This window comes from Balaenoptera musculus, chromosome 21 (genome assembly GCF_009873245.2).
Source record: "Balaenoptera musculus isolate JJ_BM4_2016_0621 chromosome 21, mBalMus1.pri.v3, whole genome shotgun sequence".
Lineage (NCBI taxonomy): Eukaryota > Metazoa > Chordata > Mammalia > Artiodactyla > Balaenopteridae > Balaenoptera > Balaenoptera musculus.
The window spans coordinates 14941208-14962747 of NC_045805.1; the positions used below are offsets into that span (position 1 = coordinate 14941208).

The 21540-nt window shown below is 39.8% G+C and overlaps 1 protein-coding gene across 6 annotated transcripts in view; it reads right to left on the reverse strand.

Moving 5' to 3' along the window:
- FAT1 (FAT atypical cadherin 1) overlaps positions 1 to 21540 on the reverse strand; it is a 125331-nt gene that overhangs the window by 26397 nt on the left and 77394 nt on the right. For 5 of the 6 annotated variants that reach the window (XR_005018206.1, XR_005018207.1, XM_036838841.1 and 2 more), the window contains exons 4-10: positions 20005 to 20066; positions 17927 to 18256; positions 17370 to 17580; positions 14996 to 15135; positions 10132 to 10407; positions 9796 to 10006; positions 87 to 4154 (exon numbers count right to left, since the gene is read on the reverse strand). Coding sequence is in view for 4 of the 6 variants with exons in the window: in XM_036838841.1 (XP_036694736.1) it covers positions 87 to 4154; positions 9796 to 10006; positions 10132 to 10407; positions 14996 to 15135; positions 17370 to 17580; positions 17927 to 18256; positions 20005 to 20066 (5298 nt within the window). In the remaining 2 variants the exon portion in view is untranslated. Of the gene's footprint in view, positions 1 to 86; positions 4155 to 9795; positions 10007 to 10131; positions 10408 to 14995; positions 15136 to 16121; positions 16217 to 17369; positions 17581 to 17926; positions 18257 to 20004; positions 20067 to 21540 lie in introns of those variants that run through there. The other variant, XM_036838844.1, reaches the window with a different exon arrangement.

Consider the following 21540-nt stretch of genomic DNA (forward strand, 5'->3'; position numbering starts at 1 on the left):
TCAATTTCCATAAAATACATATCTCAGAATTTATACTTCTAATACAACTTAATTTTAAATTAAACCATTCACTTTAAACATGTTACCTGTTATGTAATATGTAACTTGTCTGTTGATCTCTTCAGAATCAGCATCCGTGGTACTTAGGATGGCAATTACGCCCCCTGGTGGATCATCTTCACTCACAGTCCCTTTATAAATCTCTGCCGTGAACCGTGGGGGACTATCGTTGACATCGGTGACAGTAACATCCACAATGGCTGTGGAGGAGAGCTGAACCTTTTCACCATGATCTGATGCAACCACCTTAATCTGATAACTGTCTCTCTTTTCGTGGTCAAGTTCCTTTAGGGTTGTAATCCATCCTGTTTCCATGTTAATGGTGAAAGATTCGATGACTTCTACACTTTGTGACTGATCTAGACTATACATAACTTGGCCATTGGTTCCTGAATCTAGATCAGACGCCCTGATCTGGATGACTCTGCTTCCCCCTGGCAGGTTTTCAACAGTAAATGCCTCATATGGACTAGACTCCAAGACAGGGCTGTTATCATTTGCATCTTTCACTTGGATACTAACATCTACAGAAGCCACCACCTCATAGTCATCATGAGTGCACCTGGCAAGTACAGAAAACTGGTACCACTTAGTTGTCTCATGGTCCAGACCCTTCTCCAGTTTCAGTCTCCCACTCTGTCTGTCGATCACAAAGAACTCATCTCTATTGCTCTCAGGAGTATTCCCTTTGACTAGGCTGTAAAGGACAGTCTCGCTATGCTCTGCTCGAATGATATCTATTTCTGTTCCAATAGGCACGTCTTCTGAAACCGTATAGGTGTAAAATGGTTCTGAAAATCTTGGAAGCCGCATTTCTGGTGGAAGTACTTTAACATAGACGGGAACTACAGATTCTTTGGGTGGAGACCCATTATCCACTGCTCTGACAAAGAAAGTGAAGACCTCATTTTCTAAGCCAATTAAGCTTTCTTTTGTAGTTATTATGCCAGACAGTCTGTTAATTTCCAAATTCTCTTTAACGCTTTCAGAATCTGCTTCAATGGCATAGGTGACGTCGGCATTGGATCCCTCATCAGCGTCACTGGCAAGGACTTTGATGACTGATGTCCCTTTGGGAGCATTGGATCCAATATTCACCTCAAACTTGGTTGCTCGAAACTGTGGTGCATTATCATTGTCATCTGTAAGGATGACGTTAATGGTGCAGAAAGCAACTTTTCCGCCAGTGTCCTTGGCCATGAAACGAACTGGGATTACTTTTTCCGCTGGGGTTTCTCGATCAAGTTTTTCTAAAGTAAAGATCTGTCCTCTCTCATTTGTGTAAAACCTGTCTTTGGCAAAGTCATTTACAATATGGTAGGTGACGTGACCGTAAATACCCGAATCCCCATCAGTTGCTTTAACCTCGGTCACCAGGGTGTGCAAGGGAGCATTTTCAGCGAGCTCCACTTCATATTCGTTCTGAAGAAAAATGGGACTGTGCAAATTGCCTCCAATCACACTCACATGAACCTGAGCTGAACTCCTAAAAACTCCGTCAGACACAGAAACCTGAAGGGTGTACGATGGCTTCAGGGCGTGCCGGCGCAGGTTTGAGAGCGTGATGATCCCCGTCCTGCTGTCAATGACGAAATTCTTATGTTCATTGCCAGACAGAATGGAATATTCCAACTTGTCCATGTCTGAACTGTCTGCATCATAGGCTTTTACACAGGTCACAAAATGCCCATGGGCAGCGTGCTCGCTAATTCTGGCTTCATAAATCTGTTGGTCAAATAGTGGTGGGTGATCGTTGAGGTCGGTGACATCCACTGTGACAAGCACATCGCTGCTCAGAGGAGGCATGCCGCCATCAACAGCCCTTACAAAAATCTTGTGCTGCTGGAACTGCTCATAATCCAAAGTCCTGACCAGTGAAATGAGGCCAGTGCTGCTGTCTATGTGAAAATGATCATGACTCTTGCTATGATTCCCAAACATATGGTATGAAATCCCTCTGTTTGGTTCTGAGTCAGAATCTGTTGCTCTGACTTGAACCACGGATGTTCCAATTACAGACGCCTCGGACAGGGTGGTGGCATAGGACTGCTGGGCAAACACGGGAGGGTTGTCATTGATGTCTTCCACGATTACGTCCACAAAGACCTCGGCGTGAGCACCGGTCAAGGAGTCAGTCGCTCGGATGCTCAGTTTATATGCTGGGTGGGACTCAAAGTCCAGAGGCGCTATGACATTGATAACTCCGGTGTTGAAGTTAATAGTAAACTGGCTGAAAGGATCGCCGTCTGTGATGCTATAGAACACTTTCAAGCCCTCTGGACTGTTGGCTTGTACGTGGACAATGGGGCTGTGCATCTGGACGTTCTCTGGAATCTCGGCGCTGTAGAAAGGCTTTTCAAACACAGGCATGGCTTTGTTCATAACGGTGATGGGAACTATGACTTCAGCCGAAAAAGCTGGGTTTCCTCCATCTTTTGCAACCACTGTGACGAGATATTCTTTATTTAAGGTGTCAGGTTCAAATTGTTTTTTCAGTGAAATTTCCCCTGAGGCTCCAATTTGGAAGTGTTCGTGGTGTTCCTTGAGGTGGTAGTGCACTTCCCCGTTCCTGCCGCCGTCTCTGTCGATGGCCGTCACGTAGCGAATAACATGGCCCACGGCGGTATCCACTTTAACAATGGCGTAGTAAGGCAGGTTGACAAACACCGGTGCGTTGTCGTTCTGGTCTTCGACGATGACCTTTACAATGACATGGGCCACTGCTGAAGGCTTGTGTTCTTGTGTCACTTCCACTACCACATCAAAGGTCTCCTGCTGTTCACGATCAAACGGTATGCCAGTGGTCGACAGAACTCCGGACGTGCGGCTGATTTTGAATCTGCGATCTGGGTTGAGGATGTGATAAAACAGGGGCTCGTTGATTGGATTCCCGATAGCAGTTATGACAGCTAATCTTCTGGCTTCAGTAGAATTCTCTTTCACTACTGCAGAGTAGAAATCTTGGGTAAACTTCAGCTGGCTTTCTTTGCTTTCTTTCACATTAATTTTCACAGAGGTTAAGCTTGCAAATCTGCCATCAGAAGCTCTGATAGTTAACTCATAGCGGCTCCTCAACTGAGTTGTGTTTTGTACAGTTATAGTACCAGTCTTGTGGTCCATTAAAAACTTCTCCCCGATGTTGCCTTCGGTGATGGAGTACATTAACTGTGAGAATGCACTTGAATCAGCATCTGTAGCATTTACTGTGATGACCTTGACTCCTTTGTATGTTGGCAACAAAAGAGATGCTTCATACAATGATGTGGAGAACACAGGAGGGCAGTCATTAATGTCAATAACATGGATAGTCACGTTGGCTGCATATTCAGCGAATAAACATGGTGTTCCCATGTCATGAACTTGTACAGTGAAGTGAAAAGTACTTGTTTGTTCATAGTCCAAACTTAGTACTGTATGAATAGCACCAGTGCTGGAATCAACAGTAAAATATTTGTGTATAGCTGGTTCAACAATGTGATAAACAAGCAAAGCATTTGATTCTTTATCAGCATCAGTGGCTCGAATAACTAATGGGACATTCCTGTCTGTTAGGACCACACTGTGAATTGAAGCTGATTCGCTAATGAGCCCCGTATATTCTGCCTGCGTAAAAACTGGCAAGTTGTCATTTTCATCCTGCAGATGCACTAGAACGGTTGTATTTGTAGACAAACCAGCCATGTTAGTTCCTTGTATTGTCAATGTATAAATGGGCAAAGTTTCAAAATCCAAAGCTTTCTGAGTGATGATACTTCCAGAATGTGGATTAATATCAAAGGCATTAGCTATATTTCCATCTTTTATTTCATATACCACTGATGACTGACTATGGGCTGTAACCATTCCGACAAAACTCCCAATGCTGATAGTTTCACTAATTTCAACAGAATACTCTTTTGATGTAAACTTGGGAGAGGCATTGTCAGCAATGGTGACAAAGATACACACAGAAGTGATTTCACTCATTGGCGGGTTGCCTTTATCTATAGCTTTTACCACTAAGTCATATTCCACTTGGTTACTTCGATCTAATTCTTTGGCAGTTTTTATAGAGCCCAAGATGGGATCAATTGTAAAAGAATTTCCAATGTTTCCTGGGAGGAGAGAAAAAAGTATGTTAGAGAAAAATACAAGGACCTATCAACATTCGAATGGAACTTGTTTTATTCAATTTGTCTCATTTTTATCTACTCTAAGGGCAAACTTTTCTGAGTTTTGTCTATAAATTACGAAAAGAAACAGAAGCAATGTCACTCTGTACCTAAAGCCAAAAGTCACTCTCTCTGGTTGAATCAGGAATGTGTTGTGGAAGGATCTGGTTATCCTTCCATAAAGGAGTTTAGTTAATCATCTCCAAGAGTCCCTCAAAACCCCTTTGGAATATATTTATTTATCACTTGCAAACTCTCAAGAATCTTACCCACTATGAAAGGGAAGACTTCAATTAAATTTAACAAACTTAAATAGAGTTGGCCCTTATTTTAGGCATTCGGGGAATTGATGAATAAGCCTGTGTGTACTCTGCCCCACTTTATAGGCTTTCAAGATTTCAGTAACATCCCCTGAATTTTTTCAGGTCAATTTAATTTCTAGGTGAGTGGTTCTCAACTGGAGGTGCTTTCACCCAGAGGGACATTCAACAATGTCTGGACCCCTTTTTGGTGACCACTACTTGTGGGGAGAGGGTGCTCCTGACCTCCAGTCAGTAGAGGCCAGGGATGCTGCTAAACATACTACAGGGCACAGGACAGCCCCACAGCAAAGAACTTTCTGGTGCAAAATGTCAATATTGCTGAGGCTGAAAACTCTTAAGATTGTTTTACTTGCTTTTCTTTAGACCTTTTCCAGCTACGTTATGTACATGTATTTAGCTGCAAATGCAACTCCACAATATTCCATAGTTTTGTGCCACTTGAGCTCTTCCTGAGGAAACTAGGAGTTTACTACAGTTCCGCAGTTTACTCTCTTTCTGGGTAGATCAAGGCAGTGTGAGGGTCCTCAGATTCGATCCAACCACGAACCCTTCATCCCTTTTCTGTTTTATAAACAGAGTCCAGAATCATTTATTCGAGTCATAGAACTGAATTGATCTAGTCTGAGGAGCTGCCCCAGAACTTGCTGAGGCAGAAGATCATGAAGCTCCCCACGCCTGAGTCTTTAAAAGCTTACTCGACATATTTTAGGGAAAAATAACTTCGAACGAGAAGAAAGAATGCCTACTGATAATTCCTTTAGTCTTGAAAATGTAGCATTTGTTAGGAGTTAAAAGAGAATTCTTTCTTTTATCAGAGTAAATTTACAGTGGAAAAAGGTATAACTTGTTTCTGTCTTAGTAATAAAAATGATATATTCAGTGATTAAAAAGAATCCCTTTTATAAAATATACTTTTCTTTAAATCTTGGAAAAATTGAACTATTACACTTCACCCAAAACAAAGTCCACTTGCCACTTAACTGCCTTCTCAAATTCTGTGTTCCTCGAGGTCTGCAATCGAGCACGGCCCTTCACAGACCAGAATTACTTGCTGCGACTTGCAAACCAGGGGCTTAACCGAGCATTCCTTTCTCCACATCATTACCAGTAAACACTTCCTCTCCAGCTTTCATTTCCTTCCTTTAATACATTTTCCAAAAATCCATGCTCCTTCTTTCTGAGGCCAGACCCAGTCTGGTTTTCATTAAGTCTGCCTGGCTCTGTGTCCAGGCCCCAAGGCCGTGCCTCAACCTGCAACAGGACAGAGGTCCAGAATGTCTCCAGGCCACGGAGCTCTGAGCCGAACCCTGGCCCACGAACAGGGTCACGCTGCCTCTGCCAGGCCTCGCAGACACTAATTTCCGGGCTGTCTGTACTTACGAGCGCCAGTGACCCCAGTTCTCCCCCACTGTGTTTAGTTGGTTACCGGGATTCCAAGGTCCTTTCTCAGCTACCTTTGCATCATCCCCACTTCCAAAGCTGTGACTGGTTGACTGCCTGGGGGGCTGTGAAAACCTCTGGACAACTGTCTTCATCCCCACTCTTTACTATCCTATGTCTGTACTAATAAAGCAGCTGACCTACCATATTTTCTACTCAGCCATCTATATGCATTTCTCTTTTACTTTGCACAGTGAAATCTTAAAGCTTCAAACACACAAGGCCTCACATGGAGGAATAAATGGATCTTATCTGCAATGAGCAGGCCCCTCAATCACGTGAGCACATCCTCATCTCGGAACCACCGGGTCTGGTGGGTCCCCTCCTGGAAGAGTCTTCCGCCAGCTATTCCCACTGCCTCTCCTTGCACGCGTTCATTCATTCAGGTTTTGCCCAAATGCCTCCTTCTTAGAGAATGTGGTGGTGAGGCCTTCCTCGACCTCCCCATTCAGCATGGCTGTTTCTGTCCCATTACCCTGTGTTTTCTTTACAGCACATATTGTCACTTTGTTCTTATCTGTTCTCCCACTAGGATGTAAGCTCCACTCCGCTTGTTTGATTCATTATTTTATCATCTCTGCCTAGAAAAATGCCTGACACATAGGAGACACTCAGCAAATATTTGTTGAATGAAACAACTTTTACACATGTATGGAAAGAAAACAAATTAAATACCAAACAGGTTGATCAGCAGCTTGAAAAAAATTAATACATTCATTAAAGTACTTATATGTTTATATTTCTACTTGGTTTTGTTTTCCTGCATTTATGCTATACTTCAATCACTACCAACAACCATTTGTTAGATGCGGCACTTCATTTAAAAGTATTAGCAAAAGGAACGTGTCATGACTAATTGGAAATCTGATAAAAAATTTTTATTAGCAATGTGGCATTCAAAACATTCTTTATTACTTGCAGTACCTCGACTTTGATAAAGACAGCTCTGAGCTTGTCAACGATAACAAGAAGGTTAAACAGGAACACAGCTAGTTAATCAGTATATGGATCCTACCTGTATCAATACATATGCTACGGCAGAAACCATCAGATTTGCAGATGGGAAAACAACATCATATTTATGTGGCAACACTGAGGGCTGCTGAGTGGCTTGAATGTGTCCTTGTCTGATCTAGTAATAGCCACATTCACCAAATACTGAAATATACATATGGCATTTGTGAACAAACTAATAGGGCAGTGACAGAAGTCTGTACTAGGTTGGGGCCTTAGTCATTCACTGTAGGGGAGATACTGGTTATTTCTAAATAGTTTTAAATTGTTCTTTCCATATGAACAAGGCAGTTATCTGGACAAACATGCAAATGTGTGCTCGTCAGCTATGACTGTATTACACACGTACACCCCAAAGGGCACGTCAGAAAGCTGTGCACAGGACCTGCCTCTCCCCACGGTGGACGTGCCGTGGATGCTGACTGCCCCACAGAATGGCAACCTCTGTAAAGCTTCAACTGCAATTACATTTTACCTAAGTTTGGGGAAGAAAACCAATTCTAATCAGTAAGTATATTTACTGAGTGTCTTCTATTTCCAGAGGTTATAACAGTTTTGAATTAACAATCATCTACTTTAAAAAAAATAAACACTATAGCCCACAGTATGGCACCGATGTGTCTCTAAACACCTAACTCAATTATTACTGAAAATATTCTTTAATTACTTCCTTTTTTCCCTAAAGACTCTTAATCAGACCAAACCTTTTGCTCAATAAATTGCTGCTAATTAAACATGCAGTGTTATAGCCTGAATCTGTAACTACTCTTTTGAACTTTATTAAATGCAATCTGACACAAGTCAGAAGCAGGTGAATATGAATACACTGTTGAATGAAGGCTGTGTGACCATTTTATAGTTCCTACTACTATTCAACAGATTTATACACACACAATTCTACTGCATTTTAATGGTAGTTGTTTCCTATAAAGTAACTTGTATAGCATGATTTTTACATTACCAAATCTATCCAATTATCTTCTTTGAAGTCCAAAGTTTATATCAGAATAGGCCCTTGGTATTGTCTATTGAGTGGAGATACAGTTCCATTCTTGGAATACCGAATTACTAACCCCATCAGTCATTACAAGCATTTAAAGAATGTGCATGCCTTCAGTGAGGCACCAACAATCATATTTTAAACGCCCAATTGCTGAAAACTATGTGAAAGCTAAGGGAAAGTTTAACATTTTCTCCTACACAAACCCAGTAAGTCTGTCTCGGGGGGAAAACTATTTTATTGAAGTGCTCAGGCATGCACAAATGGAATGCGCTTTTTTAATGGTTAAATTTCTGAACCAGTGGAAAAATCATTTTTATTCAAGGCACTAACTACACTATAATACATTTTAACACTGCAACCTCGGGCAGTATATGAGGTCTTATTTGTGAGGGATGGCTTAAGCTTGGTCATTTTCAGGGAAATAAATGAAACTTCAAATATATTAAGATGAAAATAGTTTAACCACATAAAACACATTGATAAAGCAAAAAAGTACTCTCCGTTTGCTCAGCTTTGGATTATATGATCTTCAGTTAATTGTACCTCTATCAATTCTAATGCCTAGAAAAGATACATAATTTCTAAATATGCAGAGGTATGGACTTACAAAAAAAAGTTAAGTGGATGATCTCAATCTTCTAAAACCATGATAGAGAAAGAATGAAAGAGTATAACCTTTGTACTAACAATGGCACTGAGAAAGATGGAAAAATGGAAGCTGCCTTCTCGATATTTAATCACTTACTCATAGTATTTGGCACGAGTCGGGCAAGTCTCAAAGCTAGATGATTTCTGACTGAATAAATCACATGCTCTAAAGCAGATCCCTGTTTCAATCAGGGGCAGCATTCTTTTGCAAGAACATACATTCGTGGACCGATGGTAACCCCTACCTATCAAGCACAAGTACAAACGCTCCTAGCAGGGCACCTGGCATATAAAATGAGAGTCCATGGAATAAAGAAATGAATGAGTGAATAGCAGCATCAAACAGAACACAGAACAACATTTCACTTTGCCACCACCGTTTCCTGGTGATCCTCCTTCTTGGAATCACCAGCAAGGCTCTGGACCTCTTGCCCTATCACACCCAGAACTGTCCAGGCCCACAGTTCCAGCTCGTCTCCCTGCTTTGCTGTCTCCTGCCCAACTCCAGCAAGCCCCTCAGCCTTTTCAACATTTCTTCAAGCCCTCGTCCCAACCCTGGGACCTACTGCACCAACCCAATTCCATGAACAAAATGCAACTGTGAAAGATGCATGGGGGTGAAAGTGGCAGAAAAGCAAAGCCTGGAAGGGGCAGGAGAGGCATGGACACCCTTTATGAGACGTGACCCAATTAGAACTGGATGAGTTGGCACTCTGTCATGGAGTTTCCTGCTCTGCCCAAGAGAAGATATGCTCTGACTAAAAGAAAAATGTTAAATCACTAGGCCAGCCTTATCCTAAGAGTACTTCATAGTTTATGGAGGAAAACGATTGTGTGGTTAAAACCATTCTGGAAATCCTGAATTGGTCAAATAAAGTTTTCTTTACCGCAGGACTTCTCAGAGCCTTGAATTATGCTAATATTATGAATCTCCAAGAACATTACCCAAACGTAGTTAGGACTCTCTAGCTTTGCTTTCCAATGAGTTAAAAGTTAAATTTTTTTTTCTTTCTCTTAACATGTAAAATGGTAGCTATCAATTTAAGCAGTTTTGATACACCGAAATGTTTCAACATCTAGAACTAATTTTAGAAAAGAAAAAACATACTTTCTAATAAGTGCAAAGTTATAAACCTAGGCAGTGCTCCAAAAATACCTGATTCGATAGAGTACAGCACTTCAGCATTTTTCCCTTTGTCCTTGTCCACAGCTGTAACCTGCAACACAACTGAGCCGACAGCTGCTGATTCATAAACCCGCCCTTTGTAGGAGGAGCTCGTGAACCAGGGGGCGTGGTCATTGGTGTCGCTGACATTAACAACAATCCTTGCAAAGTTGCGCTTTACAGGGACATCTTGATCTCGTACCTAAAAGAAACAGCATATTATTGATCCTGTTAAAGCTTTCCTTAAAATTGATTAAAGATCACTCTCAATCACATGGAACTCTGCAGGAACCAAACAGTGGCAGAAGAATGAGCAGAAAGCCCTACCATGACTGTGAGAACATGCTGCTGAATGGCTTCATGATCAAGTTTTTCTGCCGTATAGAGAGAGCCAGTTGCAGGATCAAGGCGAAATTTCTTGAGACTCAATGGATCGATACTGCTCTGCAGAGTGTAGATTAGTTTGTTTTTTTCATCCTTATCCACAGCACTGATTTGCAAAATTTCTGTTTCTGGCACTGTGTCTTCAGGAATAACAACTTCATATTTTGATGTAGAAAACTGAGGACGATGGTCATTTGTGTCTATTACTTTGATGAATACCTGTGATGACAAAATGACTCACATAACAATAATATTCCTAATTATGATGTTTTAGTATTTAAAGAATCAGGGAAAAAAATCAAATGCACACTGAAAAAGAAACCCTAATTTTGAGCAAATGAAATTCAAACATGAGAAATAAAAGCAACCAAAATCCAGAATAAAAAACATCTTTCAAATTTTTCATTGCCATATTACCTATATAAATATGAGTAAGATAATAAAAACGTTTCTAAATTCTTGAGACTTTTTGAGAGAAAAATGTAACACACACACAAATGTAACACACATTTCTTTCTGAAATGCAGGCTTAATTTCTCTTAGGTCTCCACAGAAATTTCTGGATTGCTCATGTAAAGATAAAGAATTTACTTTACCAGGATTCACAGAAGACTGATTTCCTATATCAGATTTGCACCTGTAACTACCAAGCTACTGAGGTGAGTGTGCTACTTAATGGTCACAGTATCTGAAGTTCTTGTTCTACTCTTTGAGATTCCAAATCCCTACCGATATTATGAATAAAAAGGAAAATTAGAGATGTGCTTTAAAAATCCTTATATTTTTGTGATCACAAAACTACACACAGATAGTAAATACATTTATTTCTTAAAAGCAATTTAAATACACTGGAGAGAGAGAATTCTCTTAAGTAGGTCATAAAATAAATATTAAATAAAAACCTTAAAGGAAAAAAAAAGCAGATGTTTAAAAACTCAGTCCCAAGCTAAATTAAAAAAAAAATTTACCTTGACAGTAAGAAGATTAATTTTCAGATTGAAAAGACACATGTGGATAAGGCATAGCGGAAATCACTACGATTGTAAAAGATGGTCACAGTCATAAACAAGAAACATGAGCTTCACTAGCTCATATGGAACAAACCTCACTAGTCTGAATGGCACAGGAGGCCAAAGTCCTAGTACCGCATGGGGGAGGGTGGGGTGTTAACCACACGGGGGCAAGAACACGGACTAGAGGCCTTTCCATGAAGACAATACCACCGTTCTCCTAGAACACTGAGACCTCAGCGGTGGATCTGTAACATTAAACTATATGAACACTAAATGCATCCACCGTTCTCCTAGAACACTGAGACCTCAGCAGTGGATCTGTAACATTAAACTATACGAACACTAAATGCATCCACCAAACCACAGAAAGGGTTTATGTGAAAGTTATGTAAACATTTAAAACTACAGATGCCTCACTTTGAAAGGTCAATGATGATCCAGAAGCAAAGGCTATAAAGATAATTTCTATAAATTAAATCACTACATATTCATTTCCATTACACAATTTTTTTTTTTTTTTTAATTTTTGTCTGCGTTGGGTCTCCGTTGTGGTGTGCGGGCTTCTCATTGCAGCGGCCTCCCCTGCTGTGGAGCATGGGCTCTAGGCGTGCGGGCTTCAGCAGTTGTGGCACGTGGGCTCAGCAGTTGTGGCACACGGGCTCAGTTGCTCCGCGGCATGTGGGATCTTCCCAGACCAGGGCTCGAACACGTGTTCCCTGCATTGCAGGCAGACTCCCAACCACTGTGCCACCAGGAAAGTCCCTCAACTACACATTTAAAATTTATTTTCTCATGGAAGGAGTGTTGGGCAAACACAGTTTAATCCTGCTCCAAGATCAACTGATCCCACCTAAATATGAACAGCTGAAGTAAGAACAACCCTCTTTGATAAAGCAGTTCAACTGACACGTATTTCCCGGGCACGTCCATGCTCGGCACTTACTGCATTTACGGAGGGTGTAAAGGAAATATGGAGCACCCCCGCCCCCTGAAGCTTTCAACCTCACTGGGCAATGACTTGCACAGACAGGTTTCCTATGTTATCAAGGAAGTTTTCAGGAGTCCAGAGATGGTGCAGGCCATTCAGGAAGCTTTCGAGGAGGAAACAAGCTCCGCTTGCACAGGTTTTAGGTTGGCAGATGAACGTATACTGGGGTAGGAGGAAAAGCTCAGTCAAAGATGTGAAGGCGAGGGTGGAATGGAACATCCTGTCTCTTAGACACCTCAGAGGAGGACCCTGAACCAGGGGTGAGAAAGAAAAGGAACCGGGAGGAGGTGGGGCCCGAGGGCAGAGCCCAGCTCCCGAGCACAGGCTGAGAACCGTGTGGCCTGTGCGCTCTGAACTGTGTGATGGGAGCAGATCACCTTCCGTCCTCCTCCCAGTCAGGCAGACCATGCTGGCGGCAGGCAGTGCAGGATGAACCGCAGAGACAGAGGATGGAGACAGGAAGGTGACTCAGTGCCAAGCAGGGGGACAGGAGCCCAAACCAGTGCTGATGTGCAACAGGGAACACGCAGGGAGCGCTCACTGGGGACAGGCCTGAGGGCTTGAGGGGTCGGCACCCGAGTGTCGTCTCACTTTGTCCTATGAGGGCAAAGTCGCTGTGCCCATTTTCCAGAGGAGAAATGGAAGCACAGAGGGTCACAGCCACCTGCCCATGCATAGGAGTAAGAGGCAGAGCCCCGATTCAAACCAAATGGCCTGCTCCAGAGTATGCAATGCTGATGTTCCAGAGAAACTGAAAGAAAACAGGAAAGCAAAGCTGTTTCAAAGAAAGGGAAAAAATGTGAACTGGATTTGGTAAGTTACCTTGAGATAGCAGAGAAAGCAAAGTGACGTGATTTAATACTGGTCAACATCCTCAGCAGAAACAGCAGGACAGGAAAGCAAGGAAAGGAGCTGCTTCAACAGAGCACTGGCAGTTACGTCACGACCCTCCACCACTCACCTCTGCGAGGATGCACCCTGGCTCAACGGAAGACACCCTCCAAACCTCAGATCTGACACCTGCTGCTACTGACCTTGATGCGGCAGCACTTGTTCTGTTGGTTCCTGAGTTTCACCTACAAACAGGAATCTACCTGCTGTGTTCCAGTGCCTTGTCAGCTGGGTTCTGATCTCTGTGTCCCTCTTCAGCTGGCATTTGCTGCTCTCCTCCCACTCAGATTCCTAACTCCCTGTTCTCAGCCCCAGACTGGGAATCAAAACCTAATTACTGATTGTTCTCTAATGACCCACACCTGGACAGGTCAGCCTGGGATCTGGACCGCTCTCTGATACTCTACCTCTCCCTGCCAGCAATTCACTGGGATATTATCAAGACCCTCTGAACATGACTCAAAATAAGTTATAGAAGTATACCCGAAGCATTGAAATTGAAGAAATTCTGTGTCCCTGAGAGAACAATATATTTACTGGGTTTTATGGGAATTTTAGTCACCATATTTCATACTAAGCTCTTAACTATACTAATGAAAACTACAATTACTGGGAGTTATGTAGTAAGTGATAAATGCTACAGGTAGATATATCATCTTTAGTAATGAGAAGGCTTGGCACAGAGGGTCATTTCTACTGGTTATTAAGTTCCCTTTGCTAGACTTCTGGTTAGTCAAATTACTTGAACTGATCTACATACAGTTACACTCTTTAATCTTTCAGAATTACCCTGTTAAATTTATTACAATTCTTGATGCTTTTCTTCTCATTTTCATGCTCTAAAGTTTAGTTTCTACGATGAGAACAGTTACTGACAAGATTGGAATTTTAATACTGTGCTGGCACTTTTACATGACAACCTCAAAATGACCCCAAAGCATGATTCATATTATCAATTTTAAATACAATAAAAATCACAAGCATTTGGACAAAGAAATAAGGTCATTTCACAACCAACTTTAAATTATCTATTCATTTATTAATTGAAAAGACATCACAGACTATAATTTTTATTCTTCAATGCAACTAAATGATTTAGCAGATTATCTGTCTTAAGATTTAAAATAGTATAATCTAAAGATAGGAAATTGGAATTCAGAAGCATTTTATCCTCTAACATTTAATTTCTTTTACTTTTCACACACAGCACATTAAACACAAGGCTTTAGCTTTATCATTCTAGTGTAAACTCCAAGAGGGCAGGATTTTGTTTCCTACTCCTCAGCTTCTAGAACAATACCTGGCACACAGCAAGTATTTAACAAGTTCTCAAACAGCCCCCACTGTGAATCAAAGAGAAACTGATAAGAAAGAACAGAACTTAAATGTAATTTATAGGGTTCTGACATTTCAATTTGAAATGCCAGTAATCGGACCATGTCTTAATCATCAGATAGGAATAAAGATGTTTAAAGGAATAGAACACTTTTATCAGTTATTTTACACAGCCTAAGGTAGTCAAGGGGGAAAAAAACCCAAAAAGGTGTTTTAAAAGATAATTAATCACTTTAACCAGTTTTAATGCAAATGACTTGGACAAGTCATCCTTGACAGTGATATACTTTATACTAGTATAATTCAAAATGAGTATAAAAATAAAAGATTTGATGGCATAACGTGTTTTTTTTTTAAGTCTTCTTTCAAAGTTTTCAAAACTGGTTAATTACATTCAAAACCTAAATCAGGATTTGCAGTGATATTTCATTCCCTAAATAAAAATCCTTGCTGTGTACATGTGCATAAACTGTATCAAAATAGTAACTTCTGATTTGAGAACCTCAGAGGGCACAATCAATTGTTCATATTGCCTGTGGACCCTTAGATCAGAACACTGTATCATCAGCAATTTGCCTACCTGAGTCAGTATAGTGGTGGTTCCATCTGTAGCCTCGACTGTCAGGTTGTAGTTTGATTTTTGTTCTGCATCAAGAGGTTTGGCAATAATGATGGTTCCAGTGCCCTTGTCCACATCAAAGTGACTATCATAGTTGCCACCTAGTTTAAGTTAGGACAAACATTAAAGTAAAAACAGGTCACGGGATGAAAATTTGTCATTTATTTTGTGGCTTTCTAATTTTTAATGGCAGTTTAAAAAAAAAAGGAAGAAAGAAAGAAAAATTTCTGATATATTGGTCAAAGTGATTCCAAAGAGTTTTCATTTTGAAAGACCAGAAAAGAAGGACCAACTGGAAAGACAATGTTGGCTTACTAAAAAAAAAAAGCTGAGCCATAACTGCCCAGGAAGCTACTAAATGAGAGGAAGCAAGAAAGCAACTCTGAAAACAACAACAACAAAAACATTTCTAATATGACCAATGAATTACTTTCAGTTTGTTTTTTCAAGGGTTCCGAATACCTCTTTAACTTATATCTCAGTAGCTACATTTCACATCATTTAGTAACCAAAAAGTTGGCCATTTAAAAATTTACTAAAAAAAAAAAATTTTGTGACAATTTGAGCATATTGCTCTAATGAAATAACTATTAAAAACAAATGTTAACTCTGAAAAAAAAAATTGTGGTAGTTAACATCGGTTAGTCCGGACTCTTACTATTTGAGAATTTTCACTATTTGAAAATTTTTCCCACTGCTGTCGTACACAAAGTTTAATGAAGCAAAGGTTTCCGAGCTACTAACATTATCCAAATGCATTCCCCATCATATTCCAGATAAACTCTCTTCAAAGCCACTGAACTTGAGATACTTATATCAATGAAATGGAATGGAACGAAAATAAAGTCTAAATGTCGTGATGAAGTTCTATTACTAAATCCAACCAAAAAGCAAAACAGCACACACACAAAACAGTCTTCAGTTAAATCTAAAAATAAGGATCTAGGGATGTATGGAAAGTCAGAATGTTTGCAATTGGAACAGGCGACCATGGGCCCGTTATGAAAAGAAAAAGCAATGAAAGATGGTCACTGGAAAGGAAAAAGTTTGAAAAATGGATGCTTTTCTTTAGATCTCATAATCTGAGGCAAATTATGTGATCTCAGCAGATACCTTCTGCTGTACAGTTCAGGTCACAAGTCATCTGAAAGACGTAAAACACTTCTCTAGCAAATGTGTCTCCTGGCACAGCCAAAAAGAAGCAAGCATGGAAGGCAAGCACAGAACAAGGAGAGCATCAATCAAAGTGGTTCCAAAGGCGGTCAGTTTACGCGTGCGGTTAGATGCTGCGCAGCCGCAGTCCGCTCATCTGGAAATGCGACAGGAGTTAACGGACAGCAAGCAAACTATTCTGACTGCAGTTAACTATGAAAAGAATCCTTTTTGTTCATTTAAAACCAAACTGCAATGGTTTCATAGGTGTTGATAACATAAACAATTTCATACAAAGACCAAAGTAGGGAAAACAGTCCAGCTGTCTAGAAAGTTCAAGGAGTAGAGCCCGAACCCCTGCGCCCTGTGGTCCCTGAGGCTTCAACCTGCTGAGACAGCAACTGGGGCAGGAGGGCTCCAGGGTGAAGAGGCAAAAGGGATACTGGATTCCAACCAAAGATAACCCGAACACATACTTTTGATTTTAAATATCCTTGTAATTAAAATACTGTGAAGAAATAAGAATTAAAAAACTAAGACGCCAAAGTCTAATGTGAAGTTGTTTTAAGTATGTTGTATTACATTCTATGTCTAGCTAAATTAACTGACAGGAAAAAAAGAATTGGCTTAGGCATATAATTTTTATCACAGGGTGATTTAATCTAGTGAAGCCTGCTTCCTACTGAAAATGAGGTAAGTCAAACTTAAAAAGCCATAGTTGACACTGTCATTTATAACTTATAAATTAAAAATTTTAAGCATATTCCCTATAAAGTACTGACATGCGACAATCATGTAGGCATAGTTATTTTAAACATTCAAATCATATTCACTAAAAATAGTTATGTGCTATATGTTATGTATCAAGAAGGAAAAATTAAGAAGCTGTGCTTTTGGACCAAACATTTAGATTTCTCTGTATCTCTTTGGTGCACTTTTAAAAACCTTATTTTTATATTAATAAGGTACATACAGAGCACCTATTGTTTTAAACAAGTATAATATATGTTGGATATAGTGAAAAATTTTGCAAGCAAAATACTGCAGTTTAAAACAAATTCTCCACTTATAGGTCTTACTCCCAATTTTAAATTCTGAGATGTGCCCCAAAATCAGAAAACCAGAGGCGGGTTCCCCTCAGTGTGATCTATACAAGGATGATGAAAACTGTCATGAAGCTTACCAATGATGTCAAACCAGAGAGGTATGCCTGGAGGCTCAACAGATATTACTCCAATCATGTGAGCAACTGGATCGCTTTCCATTACAGTAAAGGTAAAAAATGATTCTTCAAATGAAATTGGCTCCAGGGACGGTTTGGGTTTGGAGATCCATTCAATATGGAGTCGAGTGGTTGATGACTTTTGGGGGCGACCATTATCAACTGCCTTAATCTATAAAATATGGGCAAAGGGGATAAAAACAGCAAATGAAAAGTTGCATCCCATAACTGAAGCATTGATTGGTTTGGTCTGAAACAACCAATTTCAAACATTTAGTATCTGTGCTGTATGTTCCATGTGTTTAATGCCTGATAAAAAGAGCAACCTTTTTATGCCATACTCAACACAGATAACCAGAATGACAACTAAAGAAGGGACAAGCAAACCCATACTTTGCATTGTTAGCTACAGCACTGAGCCCATTTACCGAATAGAGAGAAAGTTACGAGAGAAGAGACATAAGACTAGATTAACGGTCAAATTATGTAAGAAATTCAAAGACTAGATCTTCACTCACTGAAAGAATATCATATTCTCCAGCTCCAGAAAACTTCTTGGACAAAACCACTCCAGTTTTTGGCTCAATAAAAAATTTGCCATGTTCATTTCCCTCTTCGATGCTATAGGAGATTTCTGCATTGGGACCTTCATCTTTGTCTGTAGCTATAACACGATATAAAGGCTCGCGCTTGGTGTTTCTTTCTCGTTCTGGTTTTTCCCGCTCTGGGAGTCTGATTTTGTAGAACTTCTGCAGGAACTGAGGCTTGTTGTCATTTTCGTCAAGGATCTTCACAATTACTCTTGCAATGGTTGACTTGGGGGGACTACCGTTGTCTGTCACTGTAACCTGTTTTTTTTTTTTTTTAAAGATAACATCAAGAAATGTTTTTAAAATATACTGTATAAAAAGTGAACGTCTTCTTCCTAATGACAATCACCTTTTCTATAAACCTCTGCAATTCACACAGCACTATGGACACGCACCGATTCCTCACGCTGACCACAGCCCTGTGAGGGGGCAGGGCAACTCTCCATTTTCACAAAGGGACTGGGGGGGGGGGCGGGGAGGCCGGGGGCTAGGAATGCACCGGCTCTGAGCCCTCGCTCTCTCCTTACCCGTCACCCCTCTTCCTCACACGCCCTAACTGTAAACGTTAAGCTCTCAAAAACTCAGTATTTTTAAGCGAAGGAAGAGATACATGAAGGTTTTGCTTTTAAATATTTAGAGTCCTCTTGTACATGCTTAAAAATAAAATCTTCACATACTGCATTTAAAAACTGTCATTTTTAAGCTTCGTCAATAAAATAAGTTAAATCACCCGATTAAAATACATGCTAAGTACCAGACCTTTTAATACTAGCAATCATTTTATTTTGCCTGACTCTCTCTTTTCTTGTACAGAAGTTTTCCATGTTTGGTAGGGTGAACATAAACATTTAAATTTAAGACCAACTTATCAAATGAGATTTTCAGTAAAAGAAATGTAGAGTAACTTTAATTCTAAGTAGATTATTCATGTTTTCATTTTAGGAATGAAGATCTGAGATTCTTGAGGGTTACGCTGGTGAATGCTTCTGAATGCATAAGAAACCATTTCACCCTCAGATCCAATGTTCATTTTCAGTTCAGTGTGCACATTAAAAGGGATGACCGTAGTTATTCCCCCTCACCCACGTCATCCCAAGTGAATTAATGAAATGCTAAAAACATTAAAGTAGACTGAAGTTTTCTGTGGAACTATGTTCTTTTTGAAGCTTGGCGGGTGCAAATTCTGTTGTTTATAGAAGTGGGAATGAATGTATCTTCATGGTACTTGTCAAGAGTACTTAAGTAAAGTAGCTGCTTTAATTAAAGCACACGATTTGCCTTCCCAAACTCTCAAAATAAAACAAAATTATAATTACTATGTTAATTTTAACCTCTCAAAACATTTCCTTTTGATCAGTTTTCATGTGATCTTTAGGAAAAAAGAAAAATTAAAGAGAAATACAACCAAGTACTATGCTTTGTAGCATTCATCAAATCGTTCCTAAGTTTGGGTTCCATAACTAGCAGCCTGGTTTAACATGTTACTAAAAAAAACTCTCTTCTTTAAGACAGTCAAATCAATGCCAACACTGGCCCTCAAATAAATTACCACAAAAGGACTACAGAAAAACATACACGATATGTAAACTAATCTTATCTCCCATCAATATCTTAATATCATCTTCAAAGTCCTAAGTATCCTATACCTGCTCCCATCCAGCCTTTGATATTCATTGAGAAGAGAGGGCTCCGGAGTGAGGCAGACAATTAACAGGTGTGTAGTGCGGTCCTAATCAGGGTGAGGGGACCGCAGTAGGATGCCACTGTTCGTAACCTGCTGCTCTGGATATTTTGGCATCTGTTTATCTTCTGGGGATTGACAGGGGTGTAAAGCAGACCTGAACTATATTCACAATATTTTCTTTATTTTCCTTTTTATTAATGACCATAAGGTGATATAACAAAATAGCAGCAGCTCAGAATTACTAGATAATGAGTAAGATTGCTCTTTCCCATATTTATGATTACAATATTTTTAAAATTATTAAAAATAAAGAAATGCTCACTTCTAATATGTGTTCATCTTGCTGCTCACGGTCTAGTTTCCTTGATGTAGTTGTGATGAGACCTAGAAAATGATAACAGTTCATGAATCCTCACAAAATAAAGGTAATTACAAAATACTGTAATTGAAACCACACACTGAGTGTAGGAGTTTGAGCAAATGCCTAACTTATTCTGAAGAGGAAAAAATTATTAATCCAGGTACGGTTAATTATTTTATTTACAAACAACATAGTTTATACTTTCTCATTTTAATGATTCTTAAAAACATTAGATAAATGACAGAAGTATTATTAAGAAAGCGGAAAAACTCAAATCAGTTACATTTTAAAAATCTGTTTAGTAGTTTCAACATACATTTTGTCAGAAAAGATTTTTAAAAAGTGGGATGAAGTTATCCAAGATTTCAACCTCATCCATATCTGCTGTGACTGTTGCAGATATGATTAAGAATTTTCAGAAAAAACTTCCGTAACTGTATTGAAAAGGACCACTGGAAAATATAATGTTGATTTATTACCTTTGGGTCATCTACCCTCAAAAATAAAGAACTGTCGGGCTTCCCTGGTGGCGCAGTGGTTGGGAGTCTGCCTGCCAATGCAGGGGACACAGGTTTGAGCCCTGGTCTGGGAAGATCCCACATGCCGCGGAGCAGCTAGGCCCGTGAGCCACAACTACTGAGCCTGCACGTCTGGAGCCTGTGCTCCGCAAGAAGAGAGGCCGCGATAGTGAGAGGCCCGCGCCCCGTGATGAAGAGTGGCCCCCGCTTGCCGCAACTAGAGAAAGCCCTCGCAAAGAAACGAAGACCCAACACAGCCAGAAATAAATAAATAAATAAATAAATGGATCATCACGTTTAAAAAAATAAATAAATAAATAAAAATAAAGAACTGTTATAAAAAGTATTGTGATTTTCCAGGTAATGCTGCTCAAATAACAATCATTTAATTTCCCCAAAAAAGAAGAAATGATCCTCAAAGAAACCCCACATTCTTTATTTCTTTGATTTTTCTATCAAACTAGAATAGCTACAGTTTAAATCTCTCTCTAGAGCTTCAATAACTGCTAAACTGCCAACATATGTTGGAACCTAGAAGGCCATTAAAACTGATGAAATATATTCTTGTACTTCACAGAAATTAAAAACAAAATTCCCCCAACCACTAAAACAACCTCTGCAACCTGTGTTGATAACGGACAGGTGCAAACTGAGTGGTTCTGAGGCCTTTATGTGGCAAATCACCGCTAGGACTAATCCTTCTCCTGACCAGCTTTCTGTGGTTTTCCACAGAGAAATACCTCAAATAACTCATATTTAAGAACAGATTTTATCATTCTAATTGATTTTCTATTAGTCTAACTAATTTCACAAAACTACCAATTAAAGGCTATTCAAAATGTTTCCCTAAATTTGTACATGAAAGACTTATGTTTTCATTTAATTCAAAGTTTTTCTTTTCTTAAAGTCACTAAGAATCTACATCAACATTATCTTCCCCACAATTCAATGAAGCAACGCTCTCTTTGTAATAAGAACA